Source organism: Carlito syrichta, unplaced genomic scaffold, assembly GCF_000164805.1.
Source record: "Carlito syrichta isolate Samal-C Ts95f unplaced genomic scaffold, Tarsius_syrichta-2.0.1 Scaffold305149, whole genome shotgun sequence".
NCBI lineage: Eukaryota > Metazoa > Chordata > Mammalia > Primates > Tarsiidae > Carlito > Carlito syrichta.
In genome coordinates this window covers 931,031-954,953 of record NW_007249245.1, presented here as the reverse complement: position 1 = coordinate 954,953, position 23,923 = coordinate 931,031, and the positions used below count along the sequence as shown (strand labels likewise).

At 40.6% G+C, this 23,923-nt stretch overlaps 1 protein-coding gene and 1 pseudogene across 2 annotated transcripts; both read right to left on the bottom strand.

Annotated features, from left to right (window-relative positions):
* Positions 1-2,344: 2,344 nt before the first annotated feature.
* Positions 2,345-3,604, bottom strand: LOC103263546 (annotated as a pseudogene). Its single transcript, XR_002482147.1, has one exon. The product of XR_002482147.1 is annotated as an AP-2 complex subunit mu pseudogene (transcript).
* Positions 3,605-7,542: 3,938 nt separating this feature from the next.
* On the bottom strand, positions 7,543-23,425 carry TXNDC9 (thioredoxin domain containing 9). The gene is made up of 5 exons (XM_008061215.2): positions 23,099-23,425; positions 19,863-20,081; positions 15,510-15,628; positions 11,861-12,115; positions 7,543-8,317 (listed from the first exon to the last, which is right to left on the bottom strand). The coding sequence occupies exons 2-5, from the start codon at positions 20,049-20,051 to the stop codon at positions 8,200-8,202; spliced, it is 681 nt and encodes a 226-aa protein (XP_008059406.1). The 5' UTR covers positions 20,052-20,081; positions 23,099-23,425; the 3' UTR covers positions 7,543-8,199.
* Positions 23,426-23,923: the final 498 nt, after the last annotated feature.

Genomic DNA, 23,923 nt, shown 5'->3' with positions numbered 1-23,923 from the left:
TAGTTTACTTAGCAATCATTTCATAAATCTGAGTGTTCCAGTGTTGAATACATATATACTTATTTATTTATTTTGAATCAGTCTCAGTTCGTCACCCAGGCTGGAGTGCAGTGGCATACTCACAGCCACCCCAGCATCAACCTGCTGGGGCTCTGGTGATTCTTTCACCTCAGCCTTACAAGTAGCTGGAACTACAGGTGTGTGCCACCACGCCTGGCTAATTTTTAAAAATTTATTGTAGAGACGAGTCTCACCAAGTTGCCCGGGCTGGTCTTAAGCCTCTGGGCTCAAGCAATCCTCTTGCCTCCAGCTTCCAAAATGATTGGATTACAGGACTGAGCCATCGAGCCTGGTGGACATTACAATCTTTTTTTTTTTTGAGTTGGAGTCTCACTCTGTCACCCAGACTGAAGTGCGGTGGCACGCTCCCAGCCACTGCAGCCTCGAGCTGCTAGGCTCCAGCGATCCTTCCACCTCAGCCTTCCAAGTAGCTGGAACTACAGGTGTGTGCTACCACACCTGGCTAATTTTTGATTTATTGTAGAGATGAGGTCTCACCAAGTTGCCTGTGTGGGTCTCAAGTTGCCCGTGTGAGTCTCTGGCAATCCACTGGCCTCGGCCTCCCAAAGTGCTGGGATTACAGGCTGAGTCACCGAGCCCGGCCTGGTATTGCAATCTTAAGATTTAATCTTATATCCTCTGACCCATAAATATCTGATAACTTTGCATCCCTTTAGATTTTCTTAATTTATTTCACCAAGGTTTTATAGTTTTCACAGCATAAGATCTACAATTCATTTTTGAAATTTATTGTATGAATTTTTTTTTTTTGAGTCAGGGTCTCACTCTGTTGTCAGACTGGAGTGTAGTAGTACAATCACAGCTCACCATAGCCTCAGACTTGTGGGTTCAAGCAATCCTCCCTCCTCAGCCTCCAGAATAGCTGGGACTGCAGACATGTGCCACCATGTCTGGCTTGTTTTTATTTTTCATAGAGACAAGATCTCACTATGTTGCCTAGGCTGGTCCCAAACTCCTGGGCTCAAATGATCCTCCCACCTTGGCCTCCCAAAGTACTGGGATTACAGGCATGAGCCACTGTTATATTCTGTGCATTAAATATAATTTATTAAATTATATTAAATTTATTCCTACGCATTTCAAATTTATTACTATGCATTTTATCCTTTTTGAGTTTACTACAAATGGACTTGTTTTCTCTATTTTATTTTTGGGTCCTACTACACTAGTATATAGAAATAAAAAATTAATTTTTGTATATTGATCTTATATCTTGCAACCTTGCTGAGCTTGTTTATGTGTTGTACTCGTTTCCTCTCCCCTTAGGACTTTTAACATACACCGTTATGTTATCTGTAAATACTGGTACTTTTACTTCTTCCTTTCTAATCTGGATGCCTTTTATTTCTTTTGGTTGTCTAATTGTTCTGGCTGAAATCTCCAGTGCAGTGTTGTTGTTTGTTTGTTTTTTTGGTAACTATTTTTTTTTATAACCAATATTTTTTATTATGATATTGTGGGGTAGAGTTAAGGGTTAGGTATACAAATACATTTCGTTCAGGCACCCTTGTTGATAAGAAGTGTTTCCCTGACCCCAGACAGCAGTGCAGTGTTGAATAGAAGTGGTGAAAGAAGATATCCTTGTCTTATCCTGATGTTAGGATGAAAAGAGTTCTGTTTAATGTTAGCTGTGGGTTTTTCTTAGATAAGCTCAGGAATTTACCCTTTATTCCTAGTTTGTTGAGGATTTTTTTAATCATAAAAGAGTTTTGACTTATTTTAAAATTATAATTAATTAATTTTACACTCAACAAACTAGGAACTCTTTTATGATTAATTAATTAGTTAATTAATTTTACACTCTACAGAGTTTATTGGACTTATAACTGGACAAAGTCACACGTGTATAAAATGAAGCTCACACTCTCCCAAAGCAGAGTAGGGATTGAGAGTTGGGATCTGTTACTGGCCACTGGGGGACCTCCAAAGTGGGGGGCAGCCAACCCTCCCACTCCTGAGGTGTGGCCACACAGGTGGGAAGAAAAGGGGGCCCACCTGGTTTTGGTCACAGAACTCAGAGCCTGGCATCAGGCCAGGGCAGATGGATCGATGGAAGAGCAGGTGCCCAAAACTACCCTGCCTGGGGAGCCCCGGGACGACTCCACCGGTCCTGCTTGCAATGTGGTTGGTCCAGACCTAGACTCAGGGATTGATGCAAAGGGAAGGCAGCAAAGCAGGAAAGAGAAGGAGAGACTGATGTGTGGTAGCCAGTGGGGGCAGACGCAACCTCGGACCTGTGGAAGAGGGCGGGTGGGGAGGTGGGCTAGCTGTCACCAGGCAGCTGGCCGCGGGTTTGGTAAATGCCGCTGTGGCCCATGTGGCGCACTCATTTGATGACCTTGTGGTCGCTGTAGTCCAGCTTCAGTTCAAACACCTTCAAGTAGCGCACCTTGAGGCCAGAGGGCGAGAACGGCACCTCAAAGTTAATGGAAATGGGGGGTCGAGCCCATTTCTTCTTGTCGTTGGCGGGCAGAAGCTCAATCTCTGCACTGATCTGTGATTCCTTCATGCCTGCCATGCGCTTGATCTTCCACACAATGGCCTTCCCGCTAGCCTTGTACTTGGCCTTCCCCTTCATGCAGATCACTCGCATGCCACTTGTGTTTGGTAGGTTTGGGATCCTCGCCTCAATCTTCAGAGCCAGGAGTGAGGGCTTGAAGTTGGACTTGATGACCACCTTGACCTCCAGTGTTGTGCGTCCCACCTCCTGCACGAGTGGGATTACTCGGAAAGGAAGGATGATGTCCTTGGTGGTAGATACCTCATGAGCTCAAACTCTCCATCTGGTGGGATGAAGCTGATGCTGCATTCAGAGTCAAACTTGCTGAGTTGCACACACTGGTGGAAGGTGCAGTCATCAATGGCAATTGATGGCTTCCTACTCTTGCTTGTTTCATCAGCTGTGCCTTTTGTCCTGCTTTTCAATGACAATCTTCTCATTCATTCCAAACTTGCATTTGGGCATGCCACTCAGGTAGCTCTTCATCACCACCCAGCCTGACACATGGGCACTCAGCACCTCCCCCTGTGGGGATACGAGCAGGTTCACACTCTCCAGCACATCCAGGAAGATACGTGACGCCCTCCCGGTGCCAACCCATCTGCCCAGTCACCTGGCTGGTGATCTGGAATTGCTCTTCTGTTGTTTGATGCTGACTCTTGATACCTGCTGGGCGATGAAGGTTTTCAGCGCACCTCTCTCGGAGTTTTGTGGGTAACCAAAGTCCAGGATCTCACCCAGCAGCAGCTCATATATGAGCACAAAATTGTTTTTGGTGTCCTTGCTGATTTTTTCAGAGGAGGCAGCCATTACGTCACACATCTTATAGAGGAGTTCAAAGACCATGGCAGCACTGACATTCTGCTTGGTGACCGCTGCCAGTCAGATGTTGGACCTCTTAATATGGAAGAAGCTGGTGCAAGCAATGTTGGTGACAGGGCTACCCATCAGCTGCCGGGCATGGATAACATTGACCTGAAAGGTGTCCACTGCATTCCTCCCGATGTCATCTTGGTAGACGTGTGATTATAGATGAATAATTGTTCTGAGAAGAGACCTGATGTCCACAGCCTCCTGCTTGGCTGGCCCGGCCACCTTCCGGATCCCAAGATGTCCGCCAGCTCCTTGCTCACCTCGAGTTTTGACTTTTAATATGCTTTTTCTTTATTGATAAAACCATGTCTTTAAAAATTGTATTAATATGTTGTATTACATTGACTTTCATGTATTGAACCAACTATGTATTCTGGGAATAAGTCCTATTTGGTCATGGTGTATCATTCAGCTTTTATGCTGCTTAATATGATTTTGTTTACTAGTATTTTGTAGAGGAACTTTGTGCCTATATCCATAAATGCTATTGGTCTGTAATTTTCTGGTGATGCTGCAGTCTGGTTTTAGTATCAGACTGATGCTGCAGTCTGGTTTTGTAGTACAGGCCTCAAAGAGTGAGTCAGAAAATGTTTCCTCCTGTTCTAATTCTTGGAAGCGCTGTAAAGATTGGTGTTAATTCTTTGTCAAATTCACCAGTGTAGCTATCTAGTTCTGGACTTTTTCTTTTTCGGGGGAAGTTTTAAATTACGAATTCAATCTCTTTACTAGCTGTAGCTTTTTTTTTTTGTTTTTTTGAGTTAGAGTCTCACTCTGTCGCCCAGACTGGAGTGCAGTGGCCACTCCTGGCCACCGCAGCCTCGACCTGCTGGGCTCCGGGGATCCTTCTGCCTCAGCCTTCCAAGTAGCGGGAATTACAGGGGTGCGCTACCACGCCCGGCTAATTTTTCGACTTATTGTAGAGATGAGGTCTCACCAAGTTTCCCAGGTGGGTCTCGAACCCGTGGGCTCAGGCAAGCCACTCACCTCAGCCTCCCAAGGCGTGGGATTACAGGCTGAGCCACCGAGCCTGGCTTACTTGCTGTAGCTTTGATAAAATTTTCTATTTTTTTTTCAGTCAGTTTCAGTAGTTGGTCTGGTATATATTTCCTTGTAAGCATTAGTTGCAGTCCTTAAGTTTTGATATATTGCATTTTTGTATCTTCATATGTCTCAAAGTATTTTCAAATGTCCCTTTTTTTCTTTGATCCATTGATTATTTAGGGGTGTATTAATTTCTACATATTTGTGAGTTTCCTAGGTTTCCTTGTTATTCATTATGTAATTTCATTCTGTTGTGTTCAGAGAACATACCTTGTATGATTTCAATAATTTTGAATTTATTGAGGTTTGTTTTATGGTCTAGCATATGATCTTAGGATGCTCCATGCGCTCTTGAAAAGAAAGTGAATTCTGCTGTTGTTGAATGGAATGTTCTATAAATGTTAGGTGTACAGTGTTATTCAAGTGTTCTGTTTCTTTGTTCATTTTCTGCCTCATTTTTCTACCATTTCTCAAAGTTGGGGCAATATCTCCAACTATTATTGCTGAATGACTTATTTCTCCTTTAAGTTTTTGTCCATTTTTACTACAGAATTCTGACAGCAAAATACAGAATTGTCAGGTATTTATTTATTTATTTATTTTTGAGTTGGAGTCTCACTCTGTCACCCAGGCTGGAGTGCAGTGGCCACCACAGCCTCGACCTGCTGGGCTCCGGTGATCCTTCCGCCTCAGCCTTCCAAGTAGCTGGAACTACAGGCGCACACTACCATGCCTGGCTAATTTTTCTTGATTTATTGTAGAGATGAGGTCTCGCCAAGTTGCCTCGGCGGGTCTCGAACCCGTGGGCTCAGGCAATCCACTCACCTCAGCCTCCCAAAGCGCAGGATTACAGGCTGAGCCACTGAGCCCAGCTTGGATCTTGTTTTTATAAACCCAGTTTGACAATATTTGCCTTATGATTGTGTAATCCATTTGCATTTAATGTTACTATTGGCAAGGTTGTATTTATATGTCATTTCACCTTTAGCCTTCCACGTGTATTTTAAATTTCTTTTAGAGATGGGTTTCAATCTTGCCCAGGATGGAGTGCAGTGGTGTGATCATAGTGCACTGTAGCTCAAGTGATCATCCTGCCTCAGCCTCCCAAAGTGTTAGGATGACAGGCATGAATCTTCCTGCTCAGCAAATGGGGCTCTCTTATACACAATGAGTGGTCTTTTTCCTCTCACTGCTTTAAAGATCTTGTCTATCATTTTTATTGTATCTGGGTATGAATCTATTATCTTACAACTTGGTCATCTTGGATTAACGTTTTCATTAAATATGGGGTTTTCAGGCATTATTTCTTCTAATAATTTTTTTCTTTTTTCCCTTCTGGCACTATTACATATATGTTGATGTTCCATATTTATCTGAGGCTGCTTAGTTATTTCATTTTTTCCCTCCTGTTCTTGGCATTTCATTATCTATGTTGATTAATCTTGACTTTTGCTGATTCTTTCTACTGTGAGTTCAAATCTATTGTTGAGTTCCTCTAATAATTTTTTTCAATGATTGTTTGTTCTTTTGAAATCCAGAATTTCCATTTGGCTATTTTTTTTTTTTTGAGACAGGGTCTTACTCCATCAGCCAGGTTGGAGCACAGTGGCACAATCATAGCTCACTGCAGCTTCAAACTCCTGGTCTCAAGTGACCCTCCCACCAAGGCTTCCTAAGTAGCTAGGAATATAGGTGTGCATCACTACCACCTGACCATGTTTACAATTTTTCTGTAGAGCCAGGGTCTCACTATGTTACCCAGGCTGAATTGAATTTTGCTCTTTTAAAGTAATTCCTTTAATGAAATAATGTCAGCAAACCTTCCTTTAGTTTTTTTAGAATATGTTTGTAATAGCACTTTGAAGTTTTTGTCTGTTTCCAAACTATTGGTCCTCTCAGTTTCTTTTCATTGCTTTTCCGAGTGTATGGTCAGTTTCCTTTTCCTTTGCATGTCTTGCAATTTTTGGATGACTGGATATTTGAGATAACATAGCAACTCTGCATATTCATCCCCTCCCGGCCCTCCTGCTTGTTTAGTTACTTGACTGGACTGCTTAAGTCTACAGATGTTCCTCCTCAGAAAGTAATATGGGCACATTTAGTCACCCTGATCCCTCCCTCTGGCTCCAAAGATAGTGATTTTGATAGGGCTCTTTTCCTCATCTACTAGGAAAGGTTCTTGTTGGTCCGCTTCTGTTATCATACCCAGCTATTAGCACCCACTAATTTGCTAGCTAACTGCTCTACTGTTTTTGACAATGCTCTGGGGCATAAGCTCAATGAAATTAAATCCAATTAAGTTCAAGTCCCTGTATAGTATCTTTGAAGCTTGTTCTAATCCTAGGACTCTTATCAGCTGCCTCTCATTCCTGTTGAACTTGTGGGTCTTCCATTTTGCTTGTTGTCAGTCTGCTCTTAATCACCCCCTCCCCACATCCATAGTATTTGGCAGCACCCTTACACCCATTATGCTCTGAAGTCCGTCCGTCCCTTTAGGGAGTGCTGTGGAGTTGATTTTATGGCCTGCTATTTCCACTGGACAGAACCTGTGCTGCTGCTCCAGAGATAGGGATGGCGATAGTAGCCTGTTTTTCTAGAGTGATTGATATCCATGGTCTAGAAGGAGGCAGTGAGTGATAGGCCCTGGTCTTCTCCACTTGCCTCTCCTTGACCCTAGGAGTAAACTGGGGTAGGAGCAATTGAGGCCTGGTATTTTTAGTCTGCTATTCCTGGGCTAGAGTTTCCTTGCTACCAGTGGGAAGTGGGTGGAATAAGGAGTTCCAGACCTCTTGGCTACTCTTGCTTGGAAAAAAACTTCTGCAACATGAAGCTTGAGAAAATGAGACATGCCAATAGTTTATACATCCAGGGAGAAACTGTAGCCCAAGATTGGGAACTAGAGGATCAGGGCTCAGATGTCACAGAGACTCACTATTCTTACCAAGATTTAGTGAATTTCCATGAATAAGTATTTCTATTTGATGTATGCTCTTATGACAATTTCCAGAGATTTTTAAAAAAATAATAATTTCTACTAGTATGATTGCTTTATTGAGGAGAGTCAGTGGAGTTCCTTATGATGCCATTCCAAAAGCATTTCCTGACTTCTTTTTAATTAATGTCTTAAAATACAAGCAATCAGGGTCCTTTAAGTAAGGTAATATGTTCATTTCACAACCTGAAATTGCTTTCTGCTGCCATCAGTTGATTCAACATCAACATGCAGCATCCAGAATACATTAAGTAGTTCTTTAATAGTTATTTAAATATATTCCAGAAGTGAATAGTGTTTATAATTCACTTATAAGTGCAGTGTGCCACATCAGTAAATGTTACTTGGCTTGTTGTATAGATAATGCTGATTAAGAATTAGTCCTAGAATACTTGTGAATTTCTATTTCTAACTCTGTAGATTAAAAACACAATTGTAAATGGTATAAAGTTGCAAGAATCATATTGTGATAAAATCCATCTCAAAATAGAGAATCCAGATTCTTCCCAGATAATCTAAGAACTGAGTTTTCCTCAACTTAAACATAATGGCACACAAAAAACAGCAAAGATGTCTTTCATTGTGATGCAACTGAATAAAACTCCAGAATGAGTAACAGAGACCAATGTATTGAAATCAACAGAATTTAGAAAACACATTTAAATCCGAAGCAGAAATAAAAAGACGATTTATAAAGAGCTATAATTGAGCTCTAATCATCATCAGAGTCTGAATCATATTTCTTTCCTCGGATAGTTTTCTTTTCCAGTTTTGTGAAGTTTGTTCCAAATTTCTTTTGGTTCTGAAATGGTGGCTCCATTAAATTTCCACTTAAGAAAAAAAGAAAATAAAACATTTTAATATTTATGATTTAGTACCAGTATACTAACCTACACACAAATCTATCTTTGCTTCCTCCCTATAACACAAGAGTAAGATTGCTTTAAAATGCTAGTGCCAGGGAAGAGGTATAATACTCATAATGATGGTTCATAGCTTTAAATCTTATTTTGGAATACTAAATGTTTTAGATTTAATCTTCCATTTTATCATTCATTACTGATTTAACATTTTAGAGGCTGTGCCAATAGCTTTTTTTTTTTTTCTGAGTTGGGATCTCACTCTTTCTTCCAGGCTAGAGTGCAGTGGCATGATCATGGCTCACTGCAGACTCCAACTTATTGGCTTAAGCAATCCTCCCTCCTCAGCCTCCCAAGTAATGGGTCTACAGGTACATGTTACCATGCCTGGCTAATTATTTTATTTTCTGTAGACACAAGATCTTGCTGTTGCCTACACTGATCTCAAACTCCAGGCCTCAAGCAATCCTCCCACCTCAGTCATGCAAAGTGTTGGGATTACAGGCATGAGCCTGGTCTCAATAGAATTTCTGATGGAAAGTACAGAAGGAAAAACATATTGGTTTATTGGTTCTGGAAATGCTGAACCTGCATTAAATATTCTTTTTATTTTTTGCATTTTTTTTAGTCGGAGTTTCACTCTGGCACCCAGGCTGGAGTGCAGTGGAATTATTATGGCTACCACAGCCTCAACTTGATGGGTTTAGGTGATCCTTCTGTTTCAGCCTTTCAAGTAGCTGGGACTACAGGCACACATCACCATACCCAGCTAATTTTTTTTTTGGTTTATTGTAGAGACGATGTCTTGCCACATTGCCCAGGCTAGTCTCAAATCCTGGGTTCAGACAATCCTCTTGCCTCAGCCTCCCAAAGTGCTGGGATTACAGGTGTGAGCCACCACACCCAGCTGATTTTTTTTTTTATGATGATGATGACACAGCCAATGCTGCTTTATTTTTAATAGCCTGTCATAACTGATTAGATCCTGTTGAACATTTAACATTTCTCAGTGTTTAGGTCTCTACAGACATCAGTAAAACTCATGGAATTCATTATTACTAACCTGAAATTGATATGAAACTCTTTTCAATGATGCTCTAAAAATAAATGAAATGTGACAATTTCTTGTTCCAAAATAACCTGGTAAGTGTTCCTACCATTCAGATACTGGTTTTGAAACATCGAGTTATTGCTATTGAAAGGAAACATGACTCTTTGGAGAAACAGTTGATTCCAGGAAAGGTACAATGTGAGCCCCGCTAAAACATCTTGTTTGTGTCAAAAATAAAGGGCTCAAGGAATTACAGTGCCATGTCAAAAGAACAGAGGCCAGTGTGTGGAAGGGGCTTTCATACGGCAATCTGAGCTTCAAGGTAAATGATAGCAGTAACAGCATGCAACTGACTGAATAAAGGAATTCAAAGCCCATACTAATATAACCAAATGAAAAAGTAAATACATGTGGGAAATGGAAAAGTTCTTCATTAAATCACCATTTGGCCTGATAGAGAACTTGTTAACCTTGTGCTCAGTTATCACCAGAAATGAGACAAACCATCACGTGCCTCCTGATACAATGCCACTTCCATAATATGCCTGTCAAAATGTATAATCTGAATCTAATCTTGAGGAAACATTTGACAGACCCAAACGAGGAGATGTCATACAAAATAACTAGCTTGTACTCTTCAAACATGTCAAAGTCTTGAAAAATAAAGAGTAACAAACTGTTGTATGTTAATGGAAAATAAAGACATAACTAAATGTGACAAAATCTTCTGGTATGGAGGACATTATTGGGACAATGGTAAAATTTAACAAGAGCTGTACATTACACAATAATTCCTGTTTGAATAATTGTACTGTGGCTATCAAAGAAAATGTCCTTGTTCTTAGGAAATACATATGGAAGCATTTAGGAGTAAAGGTACACCATACTTACAAATTCTACTCAAATGGCTCTGGAAAAAAAAGTTACAGTATATGGAAAGCGAATGATAGATATGTTTAATTAGGAAATATGGACAAAGGGTAAATGAGAATTCTTTGTGCTAGTCTGCAACTTGTTTAAAGTTTGAAATCATTCTGAAATATAAAATTTTATTTAGTAAATATTAATATTTTAGCTGGCTGGGCATAGTGACCCATGTCTATAATTCCAGCACTTTGGGAGGCTGAGGCGAGAGGATTGCTTGAGCTCAGGGATTTAAGATCAGCTTAGGCAATATAGTGAGATCTCATCTCTACAAAAATTTAAAAAATTAGTTGGGTGCAGTGGCATGTGCCTGTAGTCCTAGCTACTTGGGAGGCTGAGGCAGGAGGACCACTTGAGCCCAGGAATTCAAGGCTGTAGTGAGCTGTGATCATGCCACTACACTCCAGCCTCTAGATGACAGAGTGAGACCACAACTAAAAAAAAAAAAAAAAATTAGTATTTTTAAGTTAACATTAAAAAATGAAGCCAATTTCTACAACATAGAAATGATTTAGTCATGTCTAGGAGAGTCAGAGAAAAGAGGGGTGGGGAAGTAGGGTAGAGGAAAAAAGGAAAGAATTTACTAACTGACTGAAAGGCATTGTGGCTCTGGAATGATAATTGCACAATTTTATCTATTTTTGCAAATCAAGAACAAGCAAAAAAGACAAGATGGCTCTGTTTTGTGGAATTAGATAAGCTATTTGTCTAAAAAAGTGGACAAAAAGATGAATGACAAATGGAAGTTCAATTTTAGATTGTATTCAAACTAAAACTTTTTCATATTAAGCAACATAAGCTAAGTATAGAGACCTTTTTGTATTTATCAGATTCTACAAGTGAAACAGGAATATCTACATTAAAATTTTAATGTCTTAAAATATAACCCTCTTTATAGTAGTATATTTTTCTAATTTTTACTCATTAAAGAGAATCAGTAGCAGCAATTTGAATAATCTGGCTTAAACTGGGGAACAGTTCACTCCGGAATGCAGTTTTAAGTTTCCAGATTAATACAGAATTAGTTTCAATAGCATCTGTTAAGTTGAAAACTTTTATAGTCAAGAGTACTCCAGGACTCAGCTCTATTTCTAAATCTGATTTTGTGGTAAAATCATGCTAATAATATACACTTTAAGAAATATGCTTTTCCTGCCGGGCTCGGTGGCTCAGCCTGTAATCCCACGCTTTGGGAGGTTGAGGTGAGTGGATTGCCTGAGCCCACGGGTTCGAGAAATCAAAAAAATGAGCCAGGTGTGGTAGTGCGCGCCTGTAATTCCAGCTACTTGGAAGGCTAAGGTGGAAGGATTGCCGGAACCCAGCAGGTCGAGGCTGCAGTGGCCGCTCCCAGCCACTGCACTCCAGTCTGGGTGATAGAGTGAGACTCCAACTCAAAAAAAAAAAAGAAAAGAAATATGCTTTTCCTTTTAGAACTGTCTACATCTCAGACAAAAGGCCTTCACATAATATAAAAATCCCCTCTAAAAGTATCAACTAGATACACATTAAAATAAATCTATTATTTTGCTAAAAGTTACCTGTAATTAAGAATATCAGAACAACCGAGCCTCCACTCCAAAGTTTCTGTGGTAAAGTCATCTGTATTTCCTAGGTCAGTGAATCCAACAACATAATCTTGTGTTTTCCCATCTTTTACCAGTGCTAGTGTGGGGATAACTTTGATATGCAGTCTCTCACAAAGGAAAGGTGCTTTTTCCACATTCAGCTTCAAAAATTTGGTTTCAAGGTGTTTCTTGGACAAGATCACCAGATGTCTGTCGAGTATTTTACACCTGCAAGTTACAACACATCGAAAATGAAAAGCTAAAATCACAGACTTCTTTCTTAATGTAAGTATCATTAACGTACATCTAATTTTACAGTTTTACTGTTTACGTTTCATAATCTGGCAGCCAAACTATGCTTGTGTCAGATGACCTCATTTCCAGATCAGAGGTTAGCTGCTTATTATAAGAGGTAGAAAAACAATCTAGCATAATAAGTCAGATATGCCTCAATAATATTATTTTTCAAAATATTAAACATATGCTTTAAGACTTAAGTCATAAAGTGGCTGTCATGTATTTCACACAAGAAGCTTGAAGAGGAACAAATCTGAACTTGAAGAGCTCAGAAAAGACTTTTAAGAATTTTATACCCATGCAATGATCATTTGTATACCGAACCCTGAATTGTACCCATCTTTAAAATAAAAAAATTTAAAAAAAGAATTATATATGCAGACATGGTGCCATATTTGGAAGTCACAAAGAAAGACTGAATAGTGTCACAGAACAGACTCTACTCCTAAGTGTACAACTCTGTCACTGAAAGCACATTAAGTTTAAGGGTTACTAATAATATTTAAGTAACTATGGCCATTATGTTTCTAAAGTAATGAAAAATATTGAATGCCATGCTGTATTATAGGAAAAAAAAACTACTATTAGTAACTTTTATTAAGCCATCATCTACTAGGAAAATGGAAGTAACATTTTCTTTGAATTAAAATCTATTTTAAACTGGTCGATCCTATAGTGTTTCTGAAACTGAATGCTGTAGCAATCTTTTAGATCAGTGGTTCTAAACCCCAGGTGTTCATTACAATCAACTTTTAAAATATGCAGATGAATCAATATTCTCTGGCAGGAGTTAGGAAACAGGTAATTCTTATGACCAATACAGTTTCAGAACTGTTTAGATGACTAACACAAAATGCTTCACGATTATTTTTACTAGTAAGTTTTTATGTACTTAATGTAGTTTTTCCTGAATTAGGTTTGGATCCGACATACGTTTCCTATAACTTTGATGTTTATCATTTTCCCCTGGACATATCTTTCCATGTATCACCCACGTAGTTTGGTCATGAGATTGCAGTGAAAAATGTCGAGAGAACAAATTAATAAATGGCTTTAAAGTGAAGTTCAAAACAAATGATAGATGAACCTTTACATGAGAAATGTGTTTCTGAAAATTTGTTCATACATCAACTCCACACTGCAGCAAGGAGACTATTTTAAGTAAGCCTATGATTGTACCACTTGTCAATTAATCTGTTTTTAAAAATCCAAAAGCAACAGTCTTGGTACAGTTAAATAGTAGCAGGCTTAATATGTGGGTTGTCTCTTTTGTCATTAGCAGCTGAGTAATATCAGGTAGGTGACTTAATTTCTACAAGCCTTGTTTTCTCACATGGAACACAGGAGTTAGAATACCTGCCTCTAAAGATTATTGTGAATATACACAAAAGTATCTAGACTACCATGTGCAAGGAACTTTGCTAGATATATAAACATCAACTGAATGATGGGAATTTGATTTTTCAGTTCTATTTGAAGGCAAGTGTTCCTGGTGCTGCACTGTTTACACATCCAACAAATATAATTACTGACCACCTACCATGTGTCAGGCATTACTGCTTTAGGTCTATGAACCTGGAGCACAATGGGACAAAATGAAACAAGTGAACAAATGATATCCCACATATTGATATACCACTATATCACCTCATCACATATGTCAGAGTTTGGCAACTTGAGGAATCATGTGTCACAGGGCAGAAGTTTCCTTGACCCTCTTCTATCTTGCCAATTCCTTCTCCCCTTGTTCCTTACAGGGGATTTCACCATCTCAAAATTGAATCCTAGGCAATCAGTTTCTGAAAGGTGTTAACTCGTGATGAAGCTGTTGGGTTGTGAGGCTAACACAAGGGGCAGGCAGGCTACAGAAATGAGAGGGGAGGGAAGGACCGAGAGCAGTGACAGAGACTCTATATTACAGTGCCACAGTGTTTCTCTAAGGGAGGCCTCTAATCCTGGCACTCTGGGAGGCGGAGGCGAGTGGACTACCTGAACCTGTGGGTTCTACATCAGCCCGGGCAACTTGGCAAGACCTCATCTCTACAATAAATCAAAAATTAGCCAGGTGTGGTAGTGTGCCCCTGTAGTTTTGGCTACTTGGAAGGCTGAGGCAAAGGATAGCGGGAGCCTAGCAGGTCGATGCTGCGGTGGCTGTGAGCGTGTCACTGCACTCCAGCCTGGGTGACAGGAAAAAAATACATTAAATTTTTTTTTTGTGGGGGATGGAAGGCTAATAGCTCTGATTTAAGGTATAACCTATTTTGGGCATTTTCATTTTATAAAGGATCTTTCTTCTTAGAGAAATGTTAGTATAGTTTTTCCTGAATTAGGTTTGGGTCTAACATACGTTTCCTATAACTTTGATGTTTATCATTCTGGGTGGGGTAGAGTGGGGGGGTTGTCTAAGAAAAATCACTTTTCCTTTCAGCCAAGACGCAGTCCCAACTACGTTTCTGGGACCTGCCCAAGTCATTGATTCCCTATCAGAGGTGCTAGCTAAGGAGTGACTGAAAGAACACTCACTTTGAAAGGCTGTTAACCCCCTGTTCCTAGTATCATGCCTATATCATAATAGCAGGGGAAAAAGAGCAGAAATAATTGTTGTTTCACTGCTAAGAATTTTAAGTGCACGTTTCTAAGATGTTTTTAGAGTTAGCTAATGAAAATATAAATCAGAAAATACAAATCCCATATATATGAGGATATTATTGATCTTAAACAATATTCATTTTACTTTTGCAAGTCACTGGTCTTTAAGTTAATCTTTTTTTTTTTTGAGTGGGAATGGGAGTCACTCTGTCGCTCAGGCTGGAGTGCAGTGGCGTGATCACAGCTCACTGCAGCGTTGACTTCCTGGGCTTAGATAATCCTTCCATCTCAGTCTCCTAAGTAGCTGTGACTACAGGTACACTCAAGCACATTCAGCTAATTTTTAAAATTTTTTGTAGAGATGAGGCCTCATTATGTTGCCTAGGCTGGTCTTGAACTTGGATAATAGGCATGAACCACCATGCCTGGCCTTTAAATTAATCTTGAAAAGAACAATTCCTGGTGGTTTCTCTTGCCCATGCCAGTTCTGGCATCTCCTTTTCTTTCCTCTCTTTCTCTAATAAACTTTGTTTTGAAACTTAAAAATAAATAAATAATATAATAATTCCTTAACTTTAACATACCAGAATGTTAAAAAACATAGTATAATAAAATCACTTAGAATGTTTTTTTCTTTTGGTTTTATTACTTTCTCTGATAAACCAGTATATGTGTATCTAAACATCTCATTATTTATTTATTTATTTATTTTTAAGTAGGATGGAAATAAAATTACCTGAATGTGGAGTCTCTGTAGAAATGGCAAACCACTTTTTTACTCTCTTTGACTTCTTGAAAAAAGTCTCTTTCACTAGGGATTTCTCTGTATTCCCCATGTCCTTTAGAAAGCCATTCCTAATTTGGAGAGAAGCAAAATATTACACATGTGAAATATCTCTTTTAGTACTGCTTGACATTTTAAGTGCCCAAATCACCATGGTATTTTGTAATGAAGTCAATTTTAGCTTGTAGAGAAAATTAATTCCTTTTAGCAGTCTACATTCCCATTTCTAGTGTCAATGCAAAACTTGTTATGGGCAGTGAATGTCTCAGGCTTAAGATAATTAACTGTCTTGGTAACTGAAAACATTTGTTTTCTCAGAACTTCAAAAATAAAAGTCTAAACTTGAGAAATTTAGAATATAAATATCCTTTTAGCTCTTATCTCTATCCATGCACTCTTCAACTACCAAAACCAGAAGCACATGATCCAAGTTACTACAGGCTTTTAAAAATAATGCTTATCAGGCTGGGCAACGAAGCTCATACCTATAATCCCAGCACTTTGGGAGGCTGAGGCAGGAGGACTGCTTGAGCCAAGGAGCTTGAGACCAGCCTAGGCAACACAGTAAGATCTCATCTCGACAAAAAGTAAAAAAATTAGCCAGGCGTGGTGGTGCACTTCTGGAGTCCCACCTACTCAGGAGGTTGAGGCAGAAGAATTGCCTGAGCCCAGGAAGTCGAGGTTGTAATGAACTGTATCGTGCCACCGCACTCTCTGAATGACAGAGTGAGACCACAACTCAAAAAAAAAAAAAAAGAAATGCTCATGAGATAAAGCCAATCAGTCTTGGGGAGAGATGGAGGTTATTGTAACTCTGGAGGTCGAGAACTTTTAATGACTACCTAAGAGAGGGATGTACCTCTTCAACACTAGCCACCAATGGGCAGTGTCCTCAGAAGCAAATGTAGTCTATTCACATGGTGTCCACTCAATGAAGATCCCAAACCTAATCCAGCTTCCCAAATAATACAGGAACCCCTTACCAACAAAGCCTGACAGACCTTTCAGCTCTGGAACCTTTCCTGTGTCAGTTAAGCTTATCACCTTAACTGGCAGCTCATTTTCTTTCTTTTTTTTTTTTTTGAGTTGGAGTCTCTGTCACCCAGACTGGAGTGCAATGGCCGCTCCCGGCCACCGCAGCCTCGACCTGCTGGGCTCCGGCGATCCTTCCGCCTCAGCCTTCCGAGTAGCTGGAATTACAGGCATGCAATACCACGCCCGGCTGATTTTTTGATTTATCGTAGAGATGAGGTCTCGCTGCCCAGGCGGGTCAGGAACCCGTGGGCTCAGGCAATCCACTCACCTCAGCCTCCCAAAGGCGCGGGATTACAGGCTGAGCCACCGAGCCCGGCTTCATTTTCTTTTTTAGGCAGCAGGTTTTAATAAAAAGGAGCACGGGGTTTGCAGGCAGAAGGCAAAGGTTTGAATACATGTTCTACCACTTACTCAGCTACAAATTCTAATAACCTTTCTGAGCCTCAACTTCCTCATCTGTAAAGTGAAGTCGGTAAAGTAACTATCTAATTGGGTTGTTGTGAAAATGAAAATGAGACAGCTACACGAAAATGCCTAAGACAGGGTCTGGCAGGCGCTTAAAAAGCAGCTGTAACAGTACTATCTAGTTTTTAGAAAGGTCCTCTCACACTGAACTGCAGTGTATCCATAACTTTGGCTGTGGATCCCAGCTTAGACTAAGATTAGAGATAACAGTTTTAATCTCTTTCACATGCCAGTCCTTCAAATATCACATATTCCCCTCTCCACCCTAAACAATTCTAGTTCCTTTTAACTGCTTCTCATATGAAAAGATTTCTAGACTTCGTACTTCCCAGATGTCACCTGAATACACTCTAATCACCCATGTCTTTGAAAAATGTGGCAGAGGTCTGAATACAGTTCTCCAGAAGTGGTCCAATCAGAGGGCCAGGATGCCATCACCCTTCCTCCTCTGGTCTTCAGTTAACATGGCCCAGATGGTATTAACAGTTTAGGTATCCAGTACACATCAGCTTACATCGAGCTGACACTCACAGGAGGACCTGACATTTTCTTATGTGAAATTTCTATATATAGTTTAAACTCTCAAGTACAACTTCTCAATGACACATGACAGTTCATAACTGCTTTCTTGACTCACCAATGATACGAACCCTTAACACAATCTATTTTTTTTTTTAAAGCTGCTATTTCTTTTCATTATTTATTCTCATATGTTCAGCCAAGAGGTAGAAGACCTGAACCTGTCCAGGTTTCTTTGAGGGAAGGTGTGTCAACCCTGAACCTCCACCAATACCCACACCTCTTCCAAGACACTCAGCATACCCATGTACTCTCAGCACAACTTCATTCAGACAGGTATCTGCTGATTGGAATCAAGCAGGATGGGCTTGAGGCATGGCAGTTGGGAGCACCTGGCTCTCACTCAGTGCCGCCCCCAAGCCTCTCCTGGGCTCTTCCTTCTTCTTACCTTGTCCCTTTGCTCCCTCCCTAAGTACTATAGCTCCAGCTACTCTAACAGTAGGAGGCTGCTTGGCTGAATGAGGAATGCAGATTAACACAGGTCTATTAAGTGCTGAGTAAATGTCACTGCATACACTGATTTTTCCCAATACCCACATGGATCTGAAAATAAAAATTACTGTATAATCTATACTCCTCTTTCAAAAAAGAATTATCTACACAAACCACTAAGGTTTTTCTTGCCTACCTCCACAGAAAATATTTTATTGAAAAGCCCATTAAAATGCAAAACAAGTTCTAAAATAAGACCCTCTGAGTTACTCTATGACAAATCCAATTTACTTCAATTTTTCTGAGGCAGGATTTTACTCTGTTGCCAGGCTGGAATGTAGTGGCACAATCATGGCTCACTGCAGCCTCCAACTCTTGGTCTCAGGCAAACCTCTTGCGTCAGTTTCCTGGGCAGCTGGGACTACAGGTACATGCTACCACACCCAGCTAATTTTTTGTAGAGATTGGGTCTCGCTATGTTGCCCAGGCTGGTTTTGAACTCAAGTGATCCTTCCGCCTCTGCCTCCCAAAGTGTTAGGATTATAGGTGTGAACCACCATGCCAGGACAAATTCACTTTAAATTGATTCATAAATTAATAAAAGGAAAGGGCCTAAAGCCAGCCTACCTGACTCACTTGGTTTTTAATTATAAATATTCAGACTATTGCTTTGAACTGCCAAAAACTTCCTTTAAAACATTATTTAATGTATGTTCCTCATAGGAACTCAGGTGGATTCATAGTCTTTCTATAAAAATATCCTAGTTATGAATTATTTTAGTTGCTCATTTGCAATTAGTAGTGTATTTATAACTATAATCATGAAATATGAATTTCTGGCAGAACCTAAATGCATGTTATCTTAAGTCCTTAAATTCTAATAACCTGTCCTCTGCTTACTAATTACTAGCCTTATATTAAGAAGAGCAACCTATTTTCTAAAATAGGGTAAAGGTAAAAGCCATATAATATACTCTATTTTTAGAAAGCTCAAAATATAAAATTTGAACTCACTCATAAAAGATGTTTTCCTTTTTGTAGTAACTCTTCTAAGCAGTGAGAATAAAAACATATAAAAGAGATGCCACAGCGGCACAAACAAAACTCCTTGTTGCTTCAGAAAAGTTAAAGTTTACGTTTTAGTCTCAGACAAGTGAAAACAAACCAGAGTTGGTAATAATGTATTTTCATGTAGCTTAACCCAGGGGAGATTTTTTTTTTAAAATCCAAGTTCAGTTAACAGAATTTAACCCACTGATTTCAATCAGAATCTACTCTACACTCACACTCTAAGAGACCATTAAGGATAGAGCTGTGGCCACCTTTCTTTGTGACCCAGCATGCACTCTTTGAATAATATGTCACATAATTAAATGTTACATTGGAAATGCCTGAAATAATTTATTCAATATAAATGGATATTTTATATTTTATCTCAGGTGTCCTATCTCATTTGCTTTGAAAACAGCTAAATTACAGTAGGCTTTAATCCCACCTAAAATAGAAACCAATGACTCCCTAGTTCTCCCTCAACCAAACAAATCTAAGTTCAGAAAACAATCCCAGGCAGATTTTTCTTTTACTTGACTGTAGATTAAAATACAGATTGGGCTAATATTGAATGTGTCTTTAAAACACATTTTTTTCTGGGCAAGTTTTTAACAGTGATACATATTCTAAATTTAAAAAATCCTAAAAATGAGGAACAAGATGTAACTACTACAGCACACATATATATAAGTTGTTAGGAGCATACTGTTATAGCAATTTCAGAAAGCAGGGCAGAGAGGTTACTTGTTTCTGCTGTTGAGCTTTCCTTAGTGCCTCAAGTCTCTTTTCTTTGAGGCGTTCCAATTCATCTTCATCCATCTTATCCAGTTTTTGAATTTCAGAATCCAAATGTTCTTCCACTAGTTTTGTAGTCTGAAGCAACTGATTCTCCAGGACTTTTGAAAACATGTCAACAGACGCATCAGCTTCCATTCTTCTAAATGGTACAACTCAGCCTTGGTGCTGGGGAGAAGGTTTTACAAAATAAAACAAAATAAAATAATCAAATAATAAACTTTTCTCTTCCATTTTCAAAAATTCCAGCCAGTATATAATGTGTACTCCACAGAGTATTCTGCCAACATCCAAGCACATGATATTGCACTTAAGAATTTTTATTTAATGTTTTAAAATTTAATTTTCAATAGGTTCTAGTCACACCACTTCAAAACTACTTAAAGCAATTTTTGGGTGCTTCTAACTTTGTGTTTTACTGCACTAAAGGAAAGACAAGTCTTTAAGACCACCACTAGGCCAGGCTGGGTGGCTCAGCCTGTAATCCCAGCACTTTGGGAGGCCAAGGCGAGTGGACTGCCTGAGCCCGCAGGTTCGAGACCCGCCTGAGCAACTTGGCGAGACCTCGTCTCTACAACAAATCAAAAAATCAGCCGGGTGTGGTAGCGCATGCCTGTAATTTCGGCTACTTGGAAGGCTGAGGCGGAAGGATCGCTGGAGCCCAGCAGGTCGAGGCTGCAGTGGCCGGAAGCAGCCACTGCACTCCCGTCTGGGCCACAGAGTGAGACTCCAACTCAAAAAAAAAAACAAAAAAAAAACCAGCCGGGCATGGTAGCACGCGCCTGTCATTCCAGCTACCTAGAAGGCTGAGGCGGAAGGATTGCTGGAGCCCAGCGGGTTGAGGCTGCGGTGGTTGGGAACGTGCTACTGCACTCCAGTCTGGGCGACAGAGTGAAATTCCAACTCAAAAAAAAAGAAAGACCACCACCAGACCACAGAGAAACGAGTTGTGCAGTTATACCTAGTGACATATACTGACAGCCAGTGTTCTTTACCAAAAGAAAAGGGAAACAAAGCAGAAACAACTGCAAACGTAAGGTATGACAACTGAGGTAACACACACATACATAGATATTAAACTTAAACACAGAGTTGAGCAAAACACAAATTTTTCATGGTTACTGCCCAAATGAGTTTCATTTAACTCCTAGAACACCTCATTAAAATTTATGTAAAGAACCGTGCCTGGTGCTCTTTAAGCATTAACATTCATTCCTGTTTTCCTATATCTAACAAAAATTCCAGTAAGTGTCAAAACATGATATTGGTTCTTAACTTTGATGTAAAACAGTATTAACACTCCAAAGATTATATTTAAAAACTTTCCGCATCATCACTCCTCTGTGTAATATATGAGTTTAAAAACAGAACTAATTCAGATTAAACATTCAGATTAGATTTCAACTGCATTCATACATGACTTAATGATGGGGACACATTTTGAGAAATGTTTCTTTATGTAATTTTGTATCGTGTGAACATCACAGAGTGTACTTGTACAAACCAAGATGGAACAGCCTACTATATACACCTAGGATCATAGGTTACAAACCTGTACGGCATATGACTGTACTGAATGGTACAGGCAACTATAACAGAATGGTAAGGATTCGTGTATCTAAACATAAAAAAGGTACAGTAAAAATACAGTATTATAATCTCACAAGACTGAAATGTTCTCACGTGTCACATAACTGCATATATTGTAAAAGTACCAGCCTGGGCAACACGGAGACCTCATCGCTACAAAAAAATAAAAAGGAATTAGCCGGGCATGGTGGTGCATGCCTGTAGTCCCAGCCACTTTGGTGGCTGAGGAGGGAGAATTGTTTGAGTCCAGGAGATCTGGGCTGCAGTGAGCCTTGAGAATGCCACTGCCGCACTACAGCCTGGGCAACCGACTTCGACTCAGAAAAAAAGAATAAAATATTTTGTACCAGCAACAATCAGAAGGCAATTTTATGTGTATCCCTGAGTTATTACCACAGAAATATGATTTATAATTTGTCTGTCAAAGCAGGAGGCTGTTTCATCTCAATATACTATGATACTTGTAAATTCTGTCGAGCATCTTACAAATATGAATAAGCTGTAAACTCATTCACTCAGCTTCTGACACAGATCCTGGCCCACACAGACCCTCTATACGTATTGGACTGAAGAGAAATTCTTGCGAACTTCAACTCTGATTCCTTTTTCTCTACAAGAAAAGCAGTTGAAAAGCATATGTGATTTCATTCTTTAATCCTCAGTGCTTAGAACAGCAGGTATTCAATAAATATTTATTTAGTGTTGAATGAACAGGTGCCTGGCTTCTGTCGAAATTACTATACTGTTAATTTCAAAAGTATTCAACTGGAAAAAACCAAATTGTAAGCTTTCATAAATGCTATAAAATGGAAAAGAGGTTGTATTTCTTTCATGCATATTTTTTATTTTAAAGATGTGTAGTACAATTCAGGATTAGGCACACAAGTGGGACCTCGTACAGGTAAAGTTTGGACCTCGCTTTGGTCCCCAGGGGCTGTGTTTCAAATATGGGAAAATATTTCCACACTCCCTACCCCTCAAGAAAAAAGTCGGGAAGACTGTGACCCTGAGGCGGGGGCCAGATGAAGAACCTGTCCTTCCTCGGGGCACAGCGGATGCTTCTCCCTGGAGTTTTATAGAAAGAGCCCAGAATCGAATTCCGGGAACAGAAGAGGCTAAGCAGAGCAGTCCTGGGTGCAGAGGTGGTGGTCACTGCACCGAGAAAGGGGTAAGGAGACAGTGCAGCGGCCCCGGGCAACTTTTCATTGTTTAAACCACTGCCTTCGATTCTCTTTACACCTCAGCTGGAAGGGTGGGAAGGGACACCGCATGTCCTCGAATTCCCTCATCATTTCCTTGGTCACCTTCCTTGCGCCAGCCAAAACGACCAGGGGGCTTTGTGCTTAGCTGCAACTCAGGTACCGTTCCAATACTGGGCCCGCCCCTCCCAGAGCCCCGGGGACAGATGAGGGCAGAGAACCCGCAAGCCCCAACTTCAACGCCTTCTGGGGCGCATGCGCCGGAGCCTCCGCCGCGGCCCAGACACCGGCGTCGCGGCCGCGCCCCTCCCCCGCCCCGGCCGGATGCGGAGCGGCAGCGAGTCCATCAGCACTAGGACGCGGCGGCCGGATCTCTCACACCACCCTCTGCCTCACCTGAGCTATTAGTGATGCTGAGAGGTCAGGGAGCAGAGGCTCCAAAACAGCGGTCCACTCCGGCTTCCGCCTCGCAGTAGCTACCGGTGGCTGCAAGCTGGGTGTCACTTCCGCCTCCTCATTGGCTGCGGAACTCACGCGATATCACCTTCGACGCCCGAGGAAGGGGCGGGCGCTTCTGTGCGTGCGCCTCTACCCTGGCAGCCCCGGAACCTGAGGTTTCCGATCCCTTGCCCACCCCGGGTAGGCTACTCGGCTGGAAAGGCAGCAAAGCATGCTGGGAGTTGTAGTTTCTTAGTGCGCAGGCTGGCGTGGTCCGACTTTTGGAGGCACAGTGCCTCAGTATTCAGAACGTTGCATTAGAGATGAGATAGCTGCAATCTTGCTCAGGAGTGACACTCGAACTTCCTTTCCATTATCTTACTGTTGACTGAACGTTTTTCTTTTCCCCAAAGTTGATGCATGACTTACACAGCTCAAGTAACTTTTGCATCTTTAAACTCATATCACTGCCCACTTCCAGATACAGAACATTTTCATCACCCCTGCCTAAACATAGAAGTTTTCAGAACTGCTCTCAGTTTGAACGTAAGGATTAAGAACTATATTAGGGAACAGATGGGTATGTCTCTGTATATTTTCTTTAGGGACTTGTACGTACGTCATAATCCATGGGCGTTACCGAGAGGTCCCAATCTTGTCCTGGATTTCTCTCCCTAGCGAACCCCAGAGGGCTCACGGTGGGTACGTTGTGGGTCTTCACTAGGCTTCGTGCGGCTGAAGAATGCAGAGGTATACAGGAAGCCGGAAGTCGGCTCCTGGACT

Excerpts from the sequence above, each read along its gene's own strand:
- TXNDC9 (XM_008061215.2), bottom strand. The coding sequence starts at position 20,051 with ATGGAAGCTGATGCGTCTGTTGACATGTTTTCAAAAGTCCTGGAGAAT. Across the intron at positions 12,116-15,509 it reads TACAGAGACTCCACATTCAG|GTGTAAAATACTCGACAGAC; the intron begins GTAATTTTATTT and ends TGTAACTTGCAG. Across the intron at positions 8,318-11,860 it reads TCTGATATTCTTAATTACAG|TGGAAATTTAATGGAGCCAC; the intron begins GTAACTTTTAGC and ends TTTTTTCTTAAG.